The 23942-nt window shown below is 37.7% G+C and overlaps 1 protein-coding gene across 1 annotated transcript in view; it reads right to left on the bottom strand.

Annotated features, from left to right (window-relative positions):
- LOC127585186 (fibrillin-1-like) overlaps positions 1-23942 on the bottom strand; it is a 302894-nt gene that overhangs the window by 70627 nt on the left and 208325 nt on the right. The window contains exons 32-43 of the mRNA XM_052042412.1: positions 13912-14034; positions 13163-13285; positions 11322-11447; positions 10952-11074; positions 10692-10814; positions 9065-9226; positions 6936-7004; positions 6725-6850; positions 4647-4772; positions 4362-4520; positions 4201-4272; positions 537-662 (exon numbers count right to left, since the gene is read on the bottom strand). Coding sequence (XP_051898372.1) covers positions 537-662; positions 4201-4272; positions 4362-4520; positions 4647-4772; positions 6725-6850; positions 6936-7004; positions 9065-9226; positions 10692-10814; positions 10952-11074; positions 11322-11447; positions 13163-13285; positions 13912-14034 — 1458 coding nt within the window. The remainder of the gene's footprint in view (positions 1-536; positions 663-4200; positions 4273-4361; positions 4521-4646; positions 4773-6724; positions 6851-6935; positions 7005-9064; positions 9227-10691; positions 10815-10951; positions 11075-11321; positions 11448-13162; positions 13286-13911; positions 14035-23942) is intronic.

The raw sequence follows: 23942 nt of genomic DNA, 5'->3' as shown, positions 1-23942 counted from the left end.
TTTACTTTGATGTTCCTTCATTGATCAGTGCCTGACCATGGCTGCCAGCAATCAAACTGGACAGAAAAATAAAAATCAGAGCAGTCTTTGCTCAAATTTACTTTGAGCATCTGTCTCAAACTATCTGGTCCTGATCACAGAATTTCTGGGATTATATGGCTCAGGGTATATGCAGCTGACACAATTTGATTTCTGCTGCACTGTGGCAAAAGTAATTCTTGTGTTTTGGTTTGGTGTTGTCTCTTTAACTGGAGATAACACATAATGCACGACAACTCACTATCCATGCATATATCAATACATGTTATAGAATTATATTTGTTTCAATGCCAACTGGTTTGAGAGAGAGAGAGAGATCCATGTGCAGATTTATAACACTAATTTTTTATTAATTTTACTGGCACAAAACATAATGTTACAACAAAAATAGAACAGGGATTGGAGAATAATCTTTATTTGTATGTACTTATAAAGAAACTAAAACAGGAAGTTAATATAACAGATGATTTTACAAATCAGAAGTATTGATTTCCTACCTTCACAGCTGATCAGTTGATCATTATATTGAAATCCCATGGGACATTCACAACGGAAGCTTCCAAGTTGGTTTATGCAGACACCATTAGCACAAACACCAGGAATCATTCGACATTCATCAATGTCTGCATGAAAGTATTTCTGCAGGTTAGCTTTGTGGATAAACTACGTAGAGGTATATTTTTCTTTATTCAGCAAATATATGAAGAAACCAGTTTCATATTCATGGTGACATTTTCATGAAATGTGCAAAAAGTTTTGATTATTTTTTAATGTGTATTGTTCATAAACATTAAATAATTCTGATTGGAGGCACTTGTGTTTCTTCAAGGTACAGGCTGAAGTGTTGCCAAGAACTCCAAAAGCAAATGTAGAATTAGATTTAGTACTGAAACTTTGATTTGTAGATTAAACTAAATATTTTAGTAATATTGTCAGAGTTAGGGAAGTGAGCAAATTCCATATGTTTCTAAAATTCATTTCTTTTAATTATGTTATTCAATTATCTGCCTAAAGTCACTGCATTTTTTGCTTTCTGTAGCTTAGGGCAACTTCTGGAAAACCATGTAGGTATTTTTCAAGTGAAAACTTAGTGAATTGATTTTTAACCCCACTGTTATTAGTAAGGTCATTATAATACTAACATAAAAACAGAAAATGCTGGAGACATTCAGAAAGTCAGGCAACATCTGTGGACAGAGGAACAGAGTGAATATTCTTAAGGGTCTCTGACCTGAAACATAACTCTGTTCCTCTTCCCACAGTTGCTCCCTGACCTGCTGTGTGTTTCTAGTGTCACCTGTGTCTCTTTGATTATCCTTTATGATGCCATCTTAACTGTTCACACAATGGGCAGAGAAACTCAAGTTTTACATCTCCCAGTTTTGCTTCAGATTTTAATTTTGCAAATTTTCTTCTATCCATTTTCTCTGAGAAAACAGAATAGTAAAGCACAGGAACAGGCCCTTCGGCCCACCAATGTCTGTGTTGATAATGATGCCAATTTAAATTAATCCTATCTGCCTGCACATGGTCTATATCCCTCCTTTCCCTATCTTTTCATGTGTGTCCAAATGCCTCTTAAATGTTGCTATCGTATCTGCTTCCACCACCTCCCTGACAATGCTTTCCAGGCATCTACCAATCTCTGTGTAAAAAAACTTGTCCCATACATCTCCTTTAAACTTTCCCCCCTCTCACCTTAAGTACATGTCCACTTGTATTTGACATGTCTACCATGGGGAAAAAACCCTATCTACCCTATCTATGGCTCTCATAATTTTATGAACTTCTTTCAGGTCATCCCTTAGCCTCTGATGCTCCAGAGAAAACAATCCCAGTTTACTCAACCCTTCCTTGTAGCTAATGCTTTCTAATTTAGGCAACAGCCTGGTGAACCTCTTCCGCACACTTTCCAAAGTCTCTACATTCTTCCTGTAATACTGTGACCAGAACTGCACACATTACTCCAAATGTAGTCTAACCTAAGTTTTATACAGCTGCAACATGACTTCCCAACTACTATACCCAACACCCTGAGTGGTAAAAGCAAGTATTCTGTACACCTTCTTTATCACCCTATTTACTCCTGTTGTCACTTTGAGGGAGCTATGGACTTGCACCTCAAGATCCCTCTGTTCATCAATGTTCCTGAGGGTCCTGCAGTTTACTGTATACTTTCTTCTTACATTTGACTTCCCAAAGTGTAACACTTGTTTGGATTAAACTCTATCTGCCACTTTTCCAACTGGTCTATATTCTGCTGAATTCTTTGACAACCTTCCTCACTATCTACAACTCTGACAATTTTTGTGTTGTCTGCAAACTTACTAATCAGCTTACCTGCATTTTTGTACAAATCATTTTTTATATAATAGAGGTCCCAGCACTGATCCTTGCAGAATACCACTGGTCACAGACCTCCAGTGAGAATGGCACCCATTCATCACTACATTCTGTCTTCCATGCTAATGGTTCCATGGCCAAGCTAATTTTGAATCCAATCTGCCAAATTCCATGGATCCTATGTGCCTTAATCTTCTGGATCAGCCTAATATGAGGGATCTTGTCAAAGACCTTTCTAAAGTCCATGTGTACGACATCCACTGCCCTAACCTCATCAATCATCCTCGTCACCTCCTCAAAAAACTCATTCAAGTTTGTGAGACATGACCTCCCCTGTACAAACCCCATCTTAGCCTTTGGAAGTCCTAGTCAATATTGGAGAAATTAAAGTCACCCACTGTATCTACCCTGTTGCTTTTACATCTTTCCATAATCTGCCTACATATCTGTTTCTCTATCTCCCACTGGCTATTCGGAGGCCTATATTATAACGCTATCATAGTGATTGCACTTTCCTTATTCCTGAGCTCTACCCATTTTGCCTCATTGGATGAGCCCTCCAGATGTCCCCTCTAAATGCCACTGTGACATTCTCCCTGATCAGTAGTGCAACTCTTCCACCTCTTTTACATTCCTCTCTATTGTGTCTGAAACGTCTGAATCCTGGAATGATGAGTTGCCAATCTTGCCCTTCTCTTTAATGGCTACAACATTGTAGTTCCATGTACTAATTCAAGCCTTAAGTTCATCCGCCTCATGCGTAACACTCTTTGCATTGAAATAAATACACTTCAGCCCATTAGCCCCACTGTGTTCATTTACCTGGCCCTACCTGTTGGGGATAAGAGAGGAGTGGATTTGAGGCAGAATAGCTATGAATTTATTGAACGTTGAAGCATGCTCTAGTGGACATACAGTCCACTCCTAAAGGTACCATCTTGAACATCATAGTGACATTCTAGTATTGTGTTCATCATGCCTGACTTGAGTCCTAACAATGAGTACCAGCTAGTTATTCTATCAGAGCTGAGCACAACTCATTTGGAACCCACATTTGCTATTCCAATAGTGATTGCAAAGCAACAACCAGGAGTGAAAATCCTACTAATTTCCTCTCCTTAACCTGGAGATGGTAACTGTATGGGAAATATTATTGCTCCAGCTGAGTTCAGCTAGCTCAGCACAAATCTGGGATGGTCTAGGGCTGGACAAGCTTCACATTCACAAACAAGTGCAACATTTAATATTTATGGCTTTAATTTTTCTTATTTATCCATTCTTTTAGGATAGCTAATTTATGCTGTAAATAATGACCAAAAAAAATCTGCACAGTTTATTACATGATAACAAAATCAGGCAGCATAACACTCTGAAGAGTAATACATGGTTCCATTTGAATAAAATTATGGTCACAACTTAAGTTTTTAAACTGACAATATTCATAATATAAAATAAATGTAGTACAAAATAACACTGGAATAATTTTTTAGAAATTAGCCTCATTATTTGATTAATAGGATGCATTATCAATGATTTGACTGTGGAGGTCAGTGTAACACTGCCTAACAGGCATAAATTTTTGAAGTATGCCTTTCTGTTGTTCAAAACTTCCAGCATAAGAAAGCTAAATCATTAAATCCAACTCCATTATGATGCAAGGCCTCCATTTGTAATGTTCTCTTTAAATGCAATTCCTGAACCAAGAATAAGCATATAACGATTTTTTTTAACGAACATAACTGCCTTATAAACTATTTTATTATTCAAGAGTATTTGTCATGCAAAAACTTCATGCTTAAACATAAAGAGATATCTTACCAACTGGCTGTCCTGTTGTAATGTCAATAATATAGCCAGGCCTCTGACTCCCACAAAGATTTACATATTCATCTGAAATATGATTCAGCATAAATGTCAATGCAATATACATAGCCTGAATTCTGATTCTAAATCTCTGAACTTGATAGAAAAAAAATTACTTGTGACAGGAAGAGGACACTGTTCACACGGTCTGTTCCAGGCTTTCCCGATGTTGTATGAACAACAGCACAGCTTCTTTGACATGTTGAAGGGCAGTTCACCATCACAAGTGCCATTTTCACTGTAGAAATTTTTGAAGCAGAAGCTTTTTCTCATGTCTGTAGATTGAAAGGTTAAAACCTGTCACTAAATATGGAAGATTACTGCTAAATACAACTGAACTTAACCTATTAAAGCAAAATATTGCTTATTAATATTCTACTCACTATTTGATAGATGCTTACCCATACAGTTGTTTCCACCATTAACCTGCATGTAATCTGGTGGACAGATGCAGGTATAATTTCCAATTGTGTTAAAACAAGTACCAGGACCACAAATACCAGGTGAACTAACGCATTCATCAAGGTCTGGAAAAAAAACAAATAAACAAATATTTTGGATAATGAAACAATATTACATATCCTATTTGGAAAGTAAAGCAAATTGTGATTAATATTGAATATTTTCTTATTTTTAGCATATTTTGTTCAAAATTACAGAAATTAATTTCTATAAAATGCAAACAGTGATTAAATGAGTACAAATGAACTGGTGTTTCACATTGGACAGTTTTCATGCCTTTGATAAATAACTAGTTAGAGGAAGATTAATATTGAAGCCAGGGTAAGATCCTGCTTGCAGATTTCATTGCAGGAACCTTGCCTGCCATTAGTACATACTGAAAATTTGTACAATGATAATAACATCAACCACCTGGCCCCAGATTTGTGATATGTACAACTGCCAAGCAGGCTCACTTCCTGCTCTCAGCCAGCTGATTGATTAACTTTACAATTCTGAGATTTTTAACCTTAAAAAAGTACTCAGTGAAAAAAAATAATTTTGTGATCAAATTAAGGAAGCTAGTGCTGGAAATAAAATCCTGGATCATCAGGGTGGAGATGCAACAGAGAGAGCTGTTTACTCACCATGAACTCAGTGGAAAGGAAAATCTAAAGGATATATATAACATACCAACTACAATATCTAAAGTTCGATGTTCAGTGCTAATATCAATTACTCAGATCAAACATGGCATGATTACTCCTGTCAGGACAACGTAATTCTTTTCCTTTTGCTAAGTAAAACTGACAATTTAGAGTCAATTATGGTTGTTTTTCTGCATTATGGCTGAGCCATCTATATATGTCAAACATGCATTTGGAATCTTAACCATCTGCATAAGGCCTATCATGCTGAAGGTCAATGGGAAAAGTAATTAAGGTGTGTACTGACTTTTGTAAATATGGCAGGAATCATTTTTTGATAAGCTTATAGATGACAAACTATTTGAAATTGACATCTCTGGTACATCTACTCTGCCTCATCGGACTCTCATAATAGTAAATTGCATTGAATTTATAGTCACCAGCAATTCCCTTTTATATTCTGAGATGCTTAAATCTGCATGAGGTTTACCAACCATTTTATTTCACCTCAAAGGTCTAATTGCATTTCTGAGACATAGAAATTTCTAAGTTGTGATATTCTCTTTAATAATAAATAATGTTAGAAACAATGGACACAACAACATACAATTTAGAAGTGAAAATGCACCGTAAACCAATACTAGTATTATAGTTTCAGGATAGGTAGAAACTGCAATAGGTAATATTAAATATAGTAGTCTCTCCAGATTTTGGGGCATTTACGGAAATTTACCATTAAAACAACAGCAATTTTCAAACTATACCAGAATAGATATCTTCTTAAAACACATTCATGATTTAGTACTATATTCTAAGCAATCTTATCTACCTATCATTTTTCTTTTGATAACAAGAACTCACTTCACTCTAGTTTGCAACTGCATCTTTGTCATCTGACCGCTAAGAACTACATGAAAGCTTATCTCAGTTTATCAGTGAGATATTATGACTCAGTGATCCTGTAATACCAATTTGCCATACCATGCCTCTGTCTGAAGTGTATTAGGTAGAACTTACCTGATGAGTTCTATTTAACATTTTACTGCTGTGCAGTTGAGATCTTGTACTCAATGCAACTGAACATTACCTATACCTCTAATCAGCCAGTGACACTGCAAGTCATTATTTGAGTACAATGTCAGTGTGATCTATGAAGTCCTTTACTGATCTCCTGACCCTGAAGAAGTCTAGTTTCAATGCATGAACTCTCTGAATACTATTTCCTACCTATTGTAAATTCTCCTTGTCTTCAAATTCTGTTTGATGACCTATTTTATCTCTGAGGTAGGCTGCTTAAAGGAAATAGTTTCATATGGCCCACAAACACAAAAACAAGAAGCCTAAAGAAAAATATTAAAGCTATAAGAGTGATAATCCTTCAGTAAATATACCTTCACATACTCTGGTTTCTTCGTTCAAATAGAAACCACGTGGACATTCACACTGGAAACTACCAAATGTGTTGACACATGTCCCTTCTTGACAGAGTCCAGGTAGTTCTTTACATTCATCAATATCTGTTGAAAGCAATCACATAATATTATGTACTGTTCACACTGTGTAACATTCAAAATCTAATTTTAAAAAGTCAGAAGAAGTTACCCTCCAATATAACTGTGATGGGGTTGGGTCTAAAACCTTCTCCTCCAGGACAAAGAGTTTTGTATTCAGCTGCAAAAAAAGTAGTTCTCTTTGTTATTTGTAAGCCAAATATTAATCTTAAATACTATAAAAGTTTAAAGTTAGCAAATTTCCTTACACTGAATAAATCATATAATTTCTACTCCTGGAATGATAATTTAAACACTGGTTTTCTATCTTTTAAGCCTTAAACTATTAGTGTCAAGCATAGGGAAACTTGAGTTTTATTAGGTTAACCAATTTTGTTTTGATTTCAATTAGTTCATTTTGCATATACACTTATACTCTAACTTGAACAACTCCAGGTCACTTCAGATCACAGAATTCCAATCTGTCCTTCCCATGCCATACTGAGGGATTATTAGAATTGGAGTGCCGTCTATGGATGATGTTAAATTGAGGCCCTCTCTGGTGGATGCAAAATGTTCTGTTAGATCCCTTTCTATTGGGAAGAGCAAGGGAGTTGTCTCTAGTGTCCTGGTGAAATACATCCCTCACTCAACATCACTGAAAGATTATCTGGTTACTAGCAAATTGCTCACTGTGGTGGGAATTTGCTGTGTAAAAATTGGCAGCTATACTTCCTATATCTGAACTCTTAGAACCACAGAACACTACAGCACAGAAAACAGGCCATTCAGCCCTTCTAGTCTGTGCCGAAACTTTATTCCCCTTGTCCCATTTACCTGCACCCAGTCCATAACCCTTCAGACCTCTCCCATCCATGTATATATCCAATTTATTCTTAAAACTTAAGAGTGAGCCCACATTTACGACATCAGATGGCAACACTTAAACAGTACTTCATTGTAATACAACATATCATATTATTATCGAGTTCAAAAGCATTATTAAAAACAAATCTTTTCTCAGGTCATGGGTGTATGGGGGATGTAAAATCAAATGCTACACTTTTCAGACATTTTTAGAGTCATAGACTTACACGGCATAGATGCAAGCTTTGGCCCACCATCCCTGCCAACCATCAAGTACGCAGCACTTGGTCTATAGCCTTCCACACTTGGCTATTTAAGAGCTCATCCAGATACTTCTTAAATGTTGTGAAAGTACCTGACTCCACCACCCTCTCAGGCAGTGTTTTTTCAGATTCCAACCCCCCTAGGTGTAAAAGTTCTTCCTCTGACTCCCTCTAAACTTCTTACTCCTTACCATTTAGAATGGCTATGCTACAGGGAAACATTTCCTTCCATCTACTGTATCCATGCCTTTCATAATTTTGTATTCTTCTATCAGGTCCTCCCTCAGCCTCCTCCACTCCATGAGAAACAAACCCAGCCTATCCAGTCTCTCCTCATAACATTCCACCCCAGGCAACATCCTGGTGAATCTCCCCGGCACTCACTCCAGTGTAATCACATCCTACCTATAGTGTGGCAACCAGAACTGTACTCAGTACGCAAGTGTGGCCTGCCCAATATTTCATAAAGTTGTCCCATAACCTCCCTGCTCTTATATTCTATGCCCTGGCTAATGAAGGCAAGTATCACGTAGGACATCTCCACCACATTATCTACCAGTGTTGTCACCTTCATGGATACCTGGGCTGTTCCAATCACCTGCTGCTCCTCAATACTATCTAGGGTCCTACTGTTTATTGTGTATGTTCCATCCTTATTGTGTATGTTCCATCCTTATTAACCATCCTTATTAAAAGTGCATCACCTCACATTTAGCAGGATTAAATTCCTAATGTCATTGTTCTGCCCATGATGATCAGCATCATCCTGTAGCCCAAGGCTATCCTCCTCACTATCAAACACTTCATTAACATATCAGTGACGCTTTTGAAAAATAATGATCTTTATGCTCAGATCCTTAAGATTGTCACCATTTAAAGTCAGACTGTAATGAAGTGAAATTGTTTTTATGTACTTCAATCACACAGCAACTAATTTTATAATTTAATAGCTGTATTAGGAAGAAAACATACAGTATAACAGAATGGTTGAAACAGAAATTATTTGTCAATAAACTGATCTCACATTAATAATACCAAATAATTTTGTAAGACTGATTTTACTTCTCAAAGGAAGTGGATAGAGTAAGTTTAAAAACCTCTGAGCACTCACATGAATTGATGGAGGGACAGAGTTCGCATGGAAAACCCCATGCTCTGCCCAAAGAACAGCAACAAGACGCTCTTGAAACTCCTACTCCAATCTCATTACTGCAAGAAAGGGTGTTATCTCCACGCAGTAAATATTCCAAGAAGCACTTGCCCAAACGAGGATCTACGTAATAAAATGTATTACTATGAAACATATCTCTGTTTTGCTACTGAAAATAGTATCTGGCTCTTAGAAAGCAAGTGTCTTTGAAATACATTCTGTGCAATTTTCAATAGACATTTTCATGGAAAAGTACAATCTAAGTACAATCTTGATCAAAGTTATCAATATTCATTATGATAACTGTGCAACTGAAAAATCTGGCTAAATAGTTTTTATAGCATTGTCTAAAGAAATCTAAGTGAGAGCAACAGCTTGTTTACCGCATTACTTAAAACTGAAGAACAACTGAAAAATGAATGAATGTAGTTGGATATTAATTTCAGCTCTAAATTGCAGTTGGATAGATAGAAACGTAATCACAAAAATAATTAACAACTTTAACTTTTCTTACGAATTTTAATTCACTCTTATATCCACTATACCATAAAAATGATCTATGGGCCCTAATGAGACAACATAGATTCTAATGTATGGTACCAATGCATACTACTCTTAATTAAGCAAACTCAAAAATATAGTTTTAATCTATTTCTCTATGCAAGTAGGCCAGAGAATATCCTACATTAATTAACTCACCTTCTGATACCCCAAAGCCTTTCTACCATCTGCAAGGCACAATTCAGAAGCAGGATGGAATAATCTTGACTTGCTTGGATAAACAAAAGGGCTCCAACAAAACTCAAGGAGCTTGATATCCAGGACAAAGCACCCCACTTGATTGGCACCCAATCCAGCACGCTAATGATTCATTCCACCTACCACCAGCACAGCGGTCACACTGTGTACATCTACAAATTGCACTGCTGTTACTTGGCTATGCTACTCCGACAGCACCTCTCAAACTTGTGACCTCCATCACTGAAAATGACTGAAAATGACAAGGGCAGCAGATGCATGGGAACATCATCATCTGCAGGTTCCCTCTTAAGTCATACGCCATCCTGACTTGTAAATATATCTCATCATTGCCAGGTCTAAACCATGAAGCTTTCCAAAAGCATTGTGGAAGCACCTACACCAGAAGGACTGCAGCAGTTCAAGAAGGTGGCTCACTGCTGCAACCTTTTCAAGGGAAATTAGGGATGGGACATAAAGTCTGCCTTGGGCAGTGATGCCCAGATCCCAAAAACGAATAAGTAGAAAATGTTAATTGAGCCTGTGCTGTTCCAAAATTCACTATCAGGAAAAGTATCAGCGCAGCCTTAGTATAATCCTCCCGCACAGAACTTTCTGCAGGGATGCATCACCTTGTTTGATGCATCCTGTGCGTGTACAACATACAATTCTACCCACAGAATTCAACCCACATCCAGCAACCCATGGTATTGAGTATTTGAGATCACTGATAATTTTCCTTTAAAGTGTGCTGTTTTCCCTTGATTGCAGTAACTTGGGGGTTAATGCTGAACTATCATCAGAGCCCTAGCTTTCAAAGCAAATGATTGATAACAAAAATGTAACATACCAACACATCCGACACCAGTTGGGTTCAGTTCAAATTCAGATGGACAGTTGCAGACGTAGCTTCCAGGGGTGTTAACACAAATTCCATTAATGCAGTTAACTGGATCTGCACATTCATTTACATCTGTAATAGATTCCAAAAACTGATTTTTTTCTGGTCATGCCCGAAGTATCACTTGAAGCTTTCATAAGCCATTTTGTGCCTCCAATTAGCTTAGAAATAATAATGACAATGTTTACCAAATGAAAGCAGTATTTTACCTGTGCAGTTGCCTCCACTCCTGTCTAGCTCATAACCTGCATCACATTCGCATCTGAAGAGTCCTGGAAGATTCTGACATCTTCCAAACACACAAATGTCAGAGAATGAGCATTCATCAATATCTGGAACAAAGGTCACAAGAAACTCACTGAAAGTAACTGCTTTGAGTGTTCATTGTTTTAAATGTAAGTTATCCGCGTTATAATTAAAAGCTCTGAGATACAGGATACACTGAAAAGCATGTAGTTAACTTCTGTTTATGGGCAGGGGAAGACCGGAATTAACACTCGAGCTACAAAACACATTGCACTATACATGACTAAAAAGAGTGAAGCAAGTCACAGTTATAGCTAGGAAGCTGATACATACCTTGACATGCTCTGCCATCCAGAGATGGTGTGAAGCCCATGTCACATTCACAACGGTAACCTCCAGGTGTATTTAAGCAATGGCCATTCTCACAAAAGTTTACATTTTCAGCACATTCGTCAATGTCTGTCATAAAAGAAAAGGAGGCATAAAGGAAAACACTGAATTCCTCTATGTACAAACAAAAACTGAATAAAAATTTTATTCTGACAATATGGAGAGAGGGAAAAGAGTTAGCACAAAGGAACTGATAACATTTTTTGGAAATGCATTAAGATAATTAGGTGCTTATTATTCAGTCTCATGTACACTCATCATAAATTGCTAACCTTCTTGGCCTCGCAACAGATTAAGTTTGAATTTCCTGTATATACTGTCATTCCACAGCAATGCACCTGGCTTCCTCAGCAAAAGCTCTATGTGCTCATGACTTCGGCATTTTCTGTTTTGCTTCAGTCACAGAGTCTTTTACCTGTGCAGGAAGCACTCAATCAAGAATGAGAAATCTGTCCAATTTTCTCCTCACTATCCACAGCATGAGGCCATTTTTAGCATTGTTAATGTTTCCCATCTAGATCAGTTAATTCAGCAAAGGCTATGAACTGAGCCCAAAAGGGAATTAGAGGCAGAAACCCTCATAACATTTAAGAAAATATATGGACATGTATTTGAAAAGTCATGATCTACAGGGCCATAGACTTAGGGCTGGAAGATGGGATTAGCCTGAATAGCACTTTTCTGACTGGCAAAAACATGATGGGACAAATGGCCTGCTATGTTATAAATTTTCCTGGGAATCTTACTGGCCTGTGGGACTCAGGAATTCACTCAAGGAATGCAAGAATCATTAGTGATATTTTCATAAACAAAAGATACTATTGAGCTGTATTTTTAAATTGTGGCTTAAAGATCTCTGCACATGTTTTAGGATCAACCATTCCCAAATGTTAGAACTTTAAAGAAGATATTTAAAATATTAGTGTTTTTTAAAGATTCTTAATCGAATAATTTTCGACATAGTTTGAAAAGAAGAGGTTGCCAAATAACCTATTTTGGCGTCTTGATCATGACCAGTAAGTATTACCTCTGGGGAGAATCTGTCTACATTAATTGGATCTGGAATTGTTAGAAACATCTACATTCAGTCTGCATTATTGTTAATTTTTATGACATGGAAAACTTATATCCATCAGAATACCACTTGCTCCCTACAAATATCCCTAACTCACAACTTTGTTAACTCTAGGCTCATCCAATCCTTACATCGCTATCCTGATGAATTCAATCTTCATAAACTGTAACTCATCTCACTGCAGTATTTCAAATGCATTGGATTTTGCTGCTCAATCATTGTTATGTATGCTAACCTCCCTAGCCCCACAATAGTTCAAATTCCCATTCCTGGTAGCTACCTATAAGTCCCACAACTGCCATATTCATCATTCTGCTATCTCCATTCTATGTGGTTTTATTACTTTAGCAATCTTGTTCATGCTTCAGTCACAAAAATTTCAGCTATTTTAATGAAGCATATTTTAACTATCTGCCTTGTTCTCTCTCCATTTGTTCAGCTGTTCCCTTAACAACTTTGATCACATCTGCAGTAGCCCCTTTTAACAGTCCTCACATCGCTATTCAGTTTCAGCTTGGTGAACTGCTTTAGACTAATTAATGCACAAAGCTGGAATCAAGTACAATCTTTATTTGTTTTCTTAATGTTAAATCTAAGGCAATTATCTAGCATATTAAAGGATAAGCATACAAGATGAATTATTGTCATAATCAATGAAGTAGTGCAGGATTTCCTCAAAACAGAAGTAGGGTTCTATCTTTGGACTTACCGGTGCAAAACACACCATCGCCGCTGTAACCCTCTTTACATGTACATCTATAGGACCCCTCTGTGTTCGTGCATTCAGCAGTTGGGCTGCACCTGTGTGTTCCATTTGAACACTCATCCACATCTTTGTAAATAAAATGATACATTGTTAGTGCAAAAATCATTCACGAAAATGAAATGGTCTCAGAATTCCACTACTCTGCACTGTTCATTCTGATCAGTACTAATTTAAGTCCAGATATATTTAATCCCATTATGGCACTAGCTACAAAATTAATCTTTGGATGAACTTGATCTCACTTAGAATTGAGATTGAAGTTCAGTCAAGAATTTTGTAAGAGTTTAGAATTAAACACCAGTATTATGATCTTGGACCATTGATGAGAAACGATAATATTCTATGTAGAATGACAATTCTATAAATAACAAAACCAATTTATTAACCACTCTGTAGAGGAGTCTTCAATGTCAATTATTTTAATTTTGTACAAGGAACCAAACACTGGAGGGGATAACTATAATCCTGGCTTTGTGTGATCTGTGGCAGCATTTGTAACATTCACTGTTCCCTTCTGGTTGGGGTATGATGGTTTCTGTACATGTAGGCTAAACATGTAATATTCAAAAACAGAATTTAAAAAAATGTACACAGCTGTTAAGAACAGAAAAGTGAAAAGTATCAAGATTGTGGATTTCCTCATATGTATTCACAAATATATTTTGTTTGTCTTTTCACAAAAGCATTCTTACCAGAACATTTGATTCCATTTCCAGACCAGCCTTCTGCACATGCACATCTGAAGCTTCCTGGTGTATTTGTGCATATAGCATACCTGTGGCAATTATGTGCACTAATCTCACATTCATTGATATCTGGAACAGAAAAAAAAAATTAATAGTAGAAGAAAAAGTTAAGGTAACGAGTTATGTTAGAAGTACATATACTTATCACTTAATTATGGTTAGGTTCTAGGCCTAGGTTAGCTTTGAGTAACTAAACCTTTATGAAATTAATGAACTGCTGTCGTTTCTGTCACGATAGCTCACTTGAATGAAGTAGTAATTCAATTCGGCAGGATCTGTCACAAGATTTGTGCTGGAAAGTAAATGCTAAATGTTATTCCCAATGATAATATTCCTTTAAAATAAATCAGTACCTATTTTCAAATATACTTTAAAATATCAATACTGAAAGTAGTAAAATGAGAGGAAATAAACATTTTTGAAGTGTTTATTCAAAGCATAATTTTATTACTGGTAGTATTTGCCACTACATATGATGGCTTCAGGTGTTTCCGCATGGAAGGTTAGGAAGTTCTCAGCAAACATCCATCTTGGGTGGTGGTTTATGATGTGGTCTACTGTGTGATTTCACATCATCAGTCATATGTCAGTCAGTTGGAGTTGACTTTCCAGTGGTGCAGGAGGTGGCTGCTTCTCCCATGGGTAATCCATGGGTACTGATTGATGACTGCCCACATTCTTCAAGACAATCTGAGCCCAGTGGTATCTTTGTGGGATCAGTGATGGACTGTTTGTTGGGATGATATCCTGTTCCAGTACTTTTTTTCATTAGGTCTTGCTGTTGGGTGATGCTGGATATGATGTTGCGTTGATCTTCTTTGACTTAAGATTAGGTTGTGGTGGCCTGTTGAGAGTTCTATAAACTTGGAGGTCTGGATTTGTGCAAATTTCTTCAATTATTTAGTCTATTTACACATTTCTGAGGTCCTAAATTGGGATGATTTCACACAGAGTGTGAAGCCAATTAGCTGGGATTGAGTTCAGCATCCCAGATTCAATTCTCATTGCAGTATAAGCTGAGGGCTGAACGAGGAGCAATCATATTAAAAAACAGCAGTCGGTCATTAAGTAGACAGCCGAAGCCAGTGGTCTTGACTGTCATGGCATTGGCTTCCCATGATGCGACTGCAAGTTTGTGAATGATGCTGTTTTTCATCTTTGTTTTGTCCTGTTTTGGGAGTCGAGGAGTGGACAAGGTATTTCAGGCGAGCAATGCTCTGAGCTTCTTGCCCATAGAAACTAACCAGTTTATAGATGGCTGCACAATTGTTAGGAGGGAAAGATGAGGCACTCATCTTAGTTAGCAAGTGTCCTGTAGAAAGAGCATTGTCCTCATTGTAGTTCTACATGCACAATTTCATAGTTTGGATATCCACAAATTAAATATAGAGGCTTGGTGTCAACATGTAGGCATGTGGGACACCATTGTTTAGGGTCAATCAGCAATTGGTTTTCCCTTTGAGGCTGATGCAGGAACACAGGTTGGTAATCATCATGTGATGAGGTGGAGCAGGCTCTGTACTTGTTCAGATCAGAAAATGTGGGTGTGAAGCCATGTCTCCAGACCATGGCTGTTGCAAGTTGACTGATAGTGTATATTATCAGAATAATTTTCCTCCAAATAAAAGGTGATGCTTGGGAAAGCTGTGGAGTCCAAGCTCTATCTGTCCTTTTATAGGATATGTTGAACATTCTTTACTTCTTTTCTATTCAAACTCATTCACTCACCTCTTGTTTTGGTGCATTGATGACTGAATTGCTACCACTTCCTGATTTTGCCTTGAGCTAGAAAATTACATCGGTTATATTGTCAGTTTCCACCCTTCTCTCATCTTCAATATCTCCCATATTCACATCCTTTCCCCAACATTTTGGGACAGGCTTACTACCAGCACCATCATAAGCTCTCTGACACCCACATCTACCTTGACTACACTTCCACCTAACTTTGCTTCCTGTGAAGCTTCTCAATTTCATGATGCCTCCTTCCACACTAGTGCTTCTAGTGTATTCCTTTTTCTTCTATCGAGAATAGTTGGCAGAGCCACCAATTGCTTTGCCTCATTTCTTGCATTTCTACTTTTACCCCTTCTCCTCCTTTCCAGAACAATGTCCTCATTTTCTCTCCAGCAGCCTTGATGTTCAATAGATCATTTCCCCCAATTCTGACCCCTTTCATGTGATGCCACTTAGCCATTTACTCCCCCACTCACCCCCATGGTCAAAGCCCCAATCTTTCTAAACAGAACAGCAATTTACCGTTCACCTTTAATGTGTTTTTTCTATGTGTATTATCTAAACAGTCATCCACCTCACACAGGAGAATGAACAAGTCTCCAATTGCTCTTGGATCTTCAAGAAAATGACAGTTCAAAAAGTTTAAGTACAGGAAAATGCTACTTTTTCATCTTCCAGACCTATCCATTATTATTTACTAATGAACTTCCGCGGTTGACTCCAAATCCAGAAATGCTTTAAACTTTTGAATTTTAGTCAACTGAGTCATTAGTAACTGATTTATGTGGTAATATCCTTCACGAGATGAAATATATTTCCCTTTTACTTATCTAAAGAAGAATCACACCAATGAATTATTCCATTTGATATAAATGAATGGTGAACTTCTTCATGAAACAAGACGCCTCCAAAGCTGGTCCAATATAACCCCCAGTTAAGCACAGTGGTAATGAAAATGTGAATGCATTAGTAAATATCTCTTTAAATGTACAACTAGCAATGATAACTACTGTATAGAAAATACAATGTATCTAAACATGTGTTAAAGCAGAGATCGACACTTAGTTATGAGCAAGGTTACCAGATAGCCTATTTTGCACAAGACTCTAGGCACTTCCCATTATAGTATAGGACTTGCAGTATGAAACTAGCACAAAGAATTTTCCTCCACAGTCTCTTGCTATTGTAGAATCGGATAGAGCACTAGAAGTGAATTGTTGACTAGACTGGTGTTGAAGGGTGAGGGTGATTGCATATTCTGCTGTGTGTGGATGATTCAGGGTACTCTTCATATACAAAAGGGACCCACATATGATTTCAGGAAGAGTGCTACCGCTGCACAAAGTACCCAAATGGTTTGGTGATCAGGATTTTTAAAAAATTTCCATTACACTGTGCACCGACAAATGCTATGGAGTATATATGGAGTATATTTTCTAGCTGATTGAATTTGTAGGAAAAATAGTAGTATAGTGCTTTACTCGTGGTATGTTACCTATTGATGAACGTTTGAACTTTTTAGGTGAGAAGTTTCATTTCTGGGGAATAAGGCACCCTTATCTTGGCAGCCAGTGTAAGGCTCCATCTCTCCAAAAATAGGTAAATCACAGATACATATAATCACTGAATAGTGGAACGGGCCTGAATGGCTGCATGGCCTCCCTTCTGCTTCTGTCCTTTACCTGTCAACAATAATCTGCTCAATTTTATACCAGCACAAGCAACATCTCATTTCTGAATGAGACTTCCATTTACTTTCTATTTGCATCAAATTATGGATTTTGTACATTTTAAAACCCTTACAATTAACATCCCAGAGGCAGTATTAATTCACCATAATGCTTGTTATTTATGGGTTATACATTAGATAATTCTGCAATTACTAACCCTGTTTCTCTCTCGGTTAATGTTACCTGACCTGCTGAGTACTTCAAGAACTTACTATCTAATTTCCAATTTCTAGAATCTGCATTGTTTTGCTCAGCAGATAATTTCGATTTGAATAAAACTACTGAGCTAGTGTGGATTTTCTGAAGCTGCCTCACAAATCCCTGCCCTGAGAGAATATCTGGAAATCGGCAAGGAATGAAAGTATTTGTTTAAGAGGCACTATTGAGGCACTATTACATTAGTGAGAGTATTCTACACTGGGAGGGATATAGAAGAGCAAGTTTGCAGTTAAATTTCACAAAAGCTCCCGAGTAGTGATGGTGGACTTCAACCATTCCAGACTAGATTGAGTCAATAATGACATAAGGGGAAAAGAGGGGGAGAAATATTTAAGGTATACTCTTAAGAACTTCCTTAACCAGTATATTTCTTTCGCAACAAGAAGGTATGGTTAGTATTGGTTCTGGCAAATGAAGAACAAGTGGAACAAGTATCAGTGAGTAGAGCAGAAGGTTCGATGTGCATTTTCAGCCCATTCTATAATTCCATATCTCAGTGCATAGGTGTGGATGTCCAAATACTTTGATGCACGCTTTGCAGCTGACTGGAGGTTCTCTTCAGGCCTGCCTAGTAGTTGTTAGAATGATTTAGCCCATTGTTTATGTTAAGCCCGAGAGTGTGCTGTACCAGGGAGATGCTGTTATAAGTGGCAGAAGCATGCATCTATAGTGAAAGTAATTCAGACGAAAAACTTTGATATTTATTCAAGTAAATTTTAGGAATTAGTACATGGAAAGTAAATGGCATTTCTCTTAACTCCTGTAGATGTACACATCAATCCTTATTTACAAAGCTTTTGAAATCATTCAAGTAAGCAAATAAACATATAATATCTGAATGTGTAAATATATATTTCTATGAACCATGATTGTTTAAAATTCTGAAGTGTGAAAAAAATAAAACGTGCTCACTCTGCTTTTAAATAATGATACTAAGTGCTACAAAATAAATGCACGATTGAGTTACTTAGGTTCATCACAAAGGAATCAGAACTTCACTGTTTGCAATCTAATAAAAGTGACTATTCAAAAAAAAATTGAAGTTAATTTTGTTTATACAATTACTCAGTCCAATTTGAAGCTGTTTTCAAAGGAGCAATATGCCTGTTATTGAAACTGACATTAAAGGAATGCATCGCTTAAGTTGGACTGAATCATACTGGAATGCAAACTACAAATTTAATGGGCATGTTTCATACAGCTATTCACTTCAAATGCTTTTATGTGGCTCTTAGTGAGACTTGAAGAAATTGATAAATCTGGTCACCAGTACAGCAGGAATATAATGCCAAGGCAAAATGCCAACTTCATTGTTTACTACCCAATTTCTCTTGATTTCCTTTTACTCAAATACAAATAATATGTAATTAATGATAAAAAAAAACTTGGCAAGGGTACCAAAACATGCAGTAATATAATAATAGTCTTATATTCTAGCAAGGATATGAGACTATTATTATATTACTGCATGTGTTTCTGGAGCATCAATTGTGTTTCTGGACTTGATCTCAAACTTTCAAGATCCCATATATCATTATGAACATGATTATGATTTAGTGTTATCTACTACACTGAAGTGAATTTGAAAGGTGTATTATCTCTTACAAAATGATGCTTGGAGTAAGGGCCTATGTTTTCAAGGTTTTTCCTTATTGCCATTTTTCATACTATTTATTATTCTTGAATCCTGGGATCTGGTATCGGGATTTCATTTAAGGGAATTAAACCTACCACCAATCAGGATACTTGACAAAAATTTTTATGACAATCACACAACTGTCGATTTACAATTCAACAAGAAATTACATTCACTCAACAGCTTCCTTATTATTTCCCCACCAAAATGATTTGCTGAGTCCCAATGGGGAGGAAACAGCTGTTCAGTTTTCAAACAAGATTTCTTCTTCGTAAAAATTTATTTGCAGGAAGTAGGTGTTGCTGGTAAGGCAGTGGCAATCATTGACCATTCCTATTTTCCATTGAAAAGGCTGTGGGAGAGCGCGGGTAGGAGGTTCTTTTGGAAGTGCTACTATATGATAAGTTCTCTCATAGAGGCAGGTAGGGAGTTCCAGGATTTAGATAAAGGAATCAGTTACATATTTCCAACACAGAGTGGAAAGGGGACCCGCAAGTTCTGACATGCCAAAGTACTTTCTCCTTTTGTCCTTGTGCTAGACATCACAGATTTTGAAGATCGAAAGGTCTCATCCTGGTAGAAGAACAGCCATTAATGAAACAGTTGAAGATGACCTGGTCCTTAAGAACTCCTGCAGAGATGTCATGGGCTGAGATGTTTGACCTCCATTAACAGGAACCACCTTCCTTTGTGTGAGCTATCACTGTAGTTAGAACATAGAACAACACAGGAACTGGCTCTTCAGCCACGATGTCTGGCCAACCATGACGCCAAACTATACGAATCCCATCTGCCTGTACATCATCCACATCCATCCATTCCCTGCATGTTCATTGCCTGTCTAGATATCTCTTAAATGTCACTATCGTATCTGCTTCCACCACACCCCCTGGCAGTGCGTTCCAGGCACCTACCAATCTCTGTGTAAAGAAAACAAACAAACTTATCTTGCACATCTCCTTTAAACGTTTCCCCTCTCACCTTAAAGCCATGTCTTCTGGTATTTGATGTTTTCACCCTGGGAAAATGACTGACTATCTACCCCTCTCATAATTTTACAAACTTTTATCAGACCTCCCCTCAGCCTCTAATGCTCCAGAGACAATAATCCAAGTTATTTGGATTATTTTCTCTTGAGCATTAGAGGCTGAGGGGAGGTCTCCTTATAGCTAATAATCTTTAATCCAGGCAACATCCTGGTAAACCTCTTCTGCACCCTCTCCAAAGCCTCCACATCCTTCCTGTATGGGGTGATCAAAACTGCACACAATCCTCCAAGTGTGGCCAAATGAAAGTTTTATACAGCTGTAACATGACTTCCCGACTTTTATACTCAACGCCCTGACTAATGACAGCAAGCATGCCATACACCTTCTTGGTGATGGCATACCAACCTTCATGAATGCAAAGTTTTGAGCAGTTAGATCCAGTGTGAATAGATCCCATTTTGTGTTGTGTGTTAGTGTCATACAACATGATCAATTGTGCCCTCAGTGTGAAGATATGAACTCGTTGCCACAAGAACTGTGCAGTGATTACCCTTACCAATATTGCCATGGATAGATTCAACTGTAACAGATAGAATTCAGAGGATGTGATCAAGTAGATTTATCCTTCAAGTTGGTTCACTCATCACTGTCCCACTCCGGGAGCTTGGTTAGTGGAGGTGCTACAAAGTTGTCCTTGCTGGTGGACAGTGAGGTCCCTGGTCAAAGTGCGTTCTGTGGCCTTCTCTCGATGTTCAACATGGACGAGTACTGATTCGTCAGCTGTGGGAAGACAGCAAGTGAAAAGTTCTCCCTTTGCCCACGTGTGACCTAATGCCATGAGACTTCTTGTGGTTTGAAGTCAATATTGAGATCGTCACACAAGAATGTTTTTTCTCCTGTCTTGGGTTTGCACCTACTTCCTGTAACTGAATGGCTTTCTGCCAGGTGCTCGTGTTTCTTCCTACATCCCAAAGTGGAGCTTGTGGGTTAATTGGCTCCTGTAAATTAGCCCTTGATGTGTATAAGTGACACAAAAACTAAAAGCGATTTTAAAGGCATGTGTGAGTTACAGAACTTCAGGAAATTAGAGCAGGAATGGGCCAGGTGCCAACATGGATCTGACGGACCAAATAGTCTCCTTTTGTGTTGTAATAAGTAAGAAAGAACCATATGAAGGAAAAATACTATGTGAACTCACTTTAACTGGTCAACCTGTTGCAGGTGTAACTGTTCATGAATGTGCTGCTAGAAGTAATCAATGCATGGTCTTCGTGAATTAAAAGTCCCTTCTTCATACTGAGGATGTCCCTTTTGTGAGTTGTGTGGCTTTGATTTCAGGGCACCTAGATATTCAATAAGACTGTGTTGCATATTAGCAAAATTGTATTCCACCACTATCTGTACCTTCAAGGCCTTGCTTACTATTGTTCAGTTTGTGTACCACCAGGAAAACTTCGCTTTGGACTTTAGTACAGCCTTAGTTCAAATTTAGACAGAGTTGAATTTCAGAGATAGAGTGAGAGATTATTCTTGGCTGAAGTCCTACCCAGCACAAAGGAAGAAGGTTCTGATTTTTGGAGGTCAATCTTCTCAGCCCCCAAGGACATCACTGCAATGTTCTAGGCCCAGCCATCTTCACACGTTTCATCAATAGATTTCCCTCCTTCAATTCAGAAGAGGAACATCAACTAATAATTGCACAACATTGTTTCATTTGAAACTCCTTGTATAATGAAGTAGTTTGTGCATGCAAGCCACAAAATATGGGTATCATTCAGGCTTGGGTTTATTGGTAGAAAGCATTATTGAAACCACACAAATGCCAGACAATGACCAGCTCCAACAAAGAGTCTAACCACCTTCACTTGAGATTCTTTGTATCACAGTCAATAAATCTCCCTCCAGTAACATCCTGTGTCACACCTCTAACCCGAAACTTAAGTGAACCAGCCACATAAATACTGTGGTTAAAGAAGGATGGAGATTTGATGACACACAAAGAATGTGACAGAATGCCCTCCATTTACTAAGATAAATGCAGTTCCAACAGCCTTTGAGGAATTTAGGACAAAGCAAGTTACAAGAAGAACAAGAGCAGCAAACTCAAGTGAAACGCTTCCTCGAATCATACACTATGCTGACATGAAAATGTATACTGCTCTATCATCACTGTTGGATCAAAACCCAGGAAATCTCTAACTAACAGTACTTTACCAAGAAGATTGCAACAGTTCATCACTATTTTCTGAAGCTAATTACGGGTTGTGATAACTGTTGGCCACGATAGTCTGGCCACATCCCATATATGAATTTAAAAAAGCCACATGGTTCCATCCTCACTCTTTGTTTTAAGGTTCCTCCCGTACTTGGGCCTCTGCTTTCCTTTCTGTTGCTGGTTCAGCTCCATCCCACACCAATGTTTTTTCCTACTACTTTCACACTTTATAGCTTCTTCTGTTCCATTGTTTATTCTCAGCCACTTTAAATCTTCAGCCAGGCTTTACATTGGAACATAAGAAAAACAGGAGTAGGCCATTCAGTCTTTGAGTCTGCTCCACCATTAATAAAATCATAGCTCACCTTTTACCTCAGAACCACATTCCTGTAGTAACATCACATCCCTTGGTTGCTTAAAAACAGTTGATCTCCATTTTCAAAATACACAGTGACAAAGTCTCCTTAACCCTCTTGGGTGAAGGATTCTTAAGATACACTATCTTCTGGGTGAAGAAATTTCTTCTTATCTCAGTCCTGATTTGCTGACCTCTTATTTTGAGGTTGTGATTCTGGTTCTTGACACCCCATCCAGGGAAAATATTATTCTTGTACCCAAATTGTCGAGTTCTGTAAGAGGTTTGTGCATTGCAATGAAATCACCTCTTATTCTTTGAAGCTCGAGTATAGATCTCATCTCCTCGTCGTCTTAATCTCTCATATGATCAACCCCCCATCATAAGAATAAATGAGGTGAACCTTTGCTGCACGCCCTCTGTCACAAGTACATCTGTCATCAGTTAGGGAAAGCAGATCTACATACAGTATTCCAAATGTGATATCATTAAGGCTCTATATAATTCAAAGAGGATGTCCTTGCTCTTGTCATCAAGTCCACTGACAATAAAAGCCAACATACTGCTGACCATTTGAATTGCTTGCCATGCCTGCATGTCAATTTTTGTTGCATGGGCACACAACTCCTTCTAAACACTAATACCTTTCAATCTCTCACCATTTAAAAAAATACTGCATGTTTCAATTTTTTCTACCAAAGTGGATGACCTCACATTTTTCAACATTTATATTACCTGTCATGTAACTTAATTCATTGAATCTGTCTATATCCCCCTACATTCTCCGAACAGCCCACACTGCCACCAACTTTCCATCAACAAACCTGGACATATTACACTTGCAGCCCTCATCCAAATCATGGATTTGGATTGTGTACTGTTAGGGCTCTAGCACTGATCCTATAGAACCACATCGAAGGCCTTCTGAAAGTCCAAGTACCCAAAGAATTGTTTGCCCTTCTCTATTCTATAACTGATGGATTTGTCAAACATGATTGCTTTTTCGTAACTTCATGTTGACTTTGTCCAATCTTATTATTATTTTCTAAATGCTTTGTTACCAATTCTTTAATTATCTGGCATTTTTCCTACCTCT

The sequence above is a fragment of the Pristis pectinata genome, chromosome 32, assembly GCF_009764475.1.
Source record: "Pristis pectinata isolate sPriPec2 chromosome 32, sPriPec2.1.pri, whole genome shotgun sequence".
In the NCBI taxonomy this organism is placed as follows: Eukaryota; Metazoa; Chordata; class Chondrichthyes; order Rhinopristiformes; family Pristidae; genus Pristis; species Pristis pectinata.
Note: the sequence above shows the minus strand (reverse complement) of the source record. Positions and strands in the feature narration are given on the sequence as shown.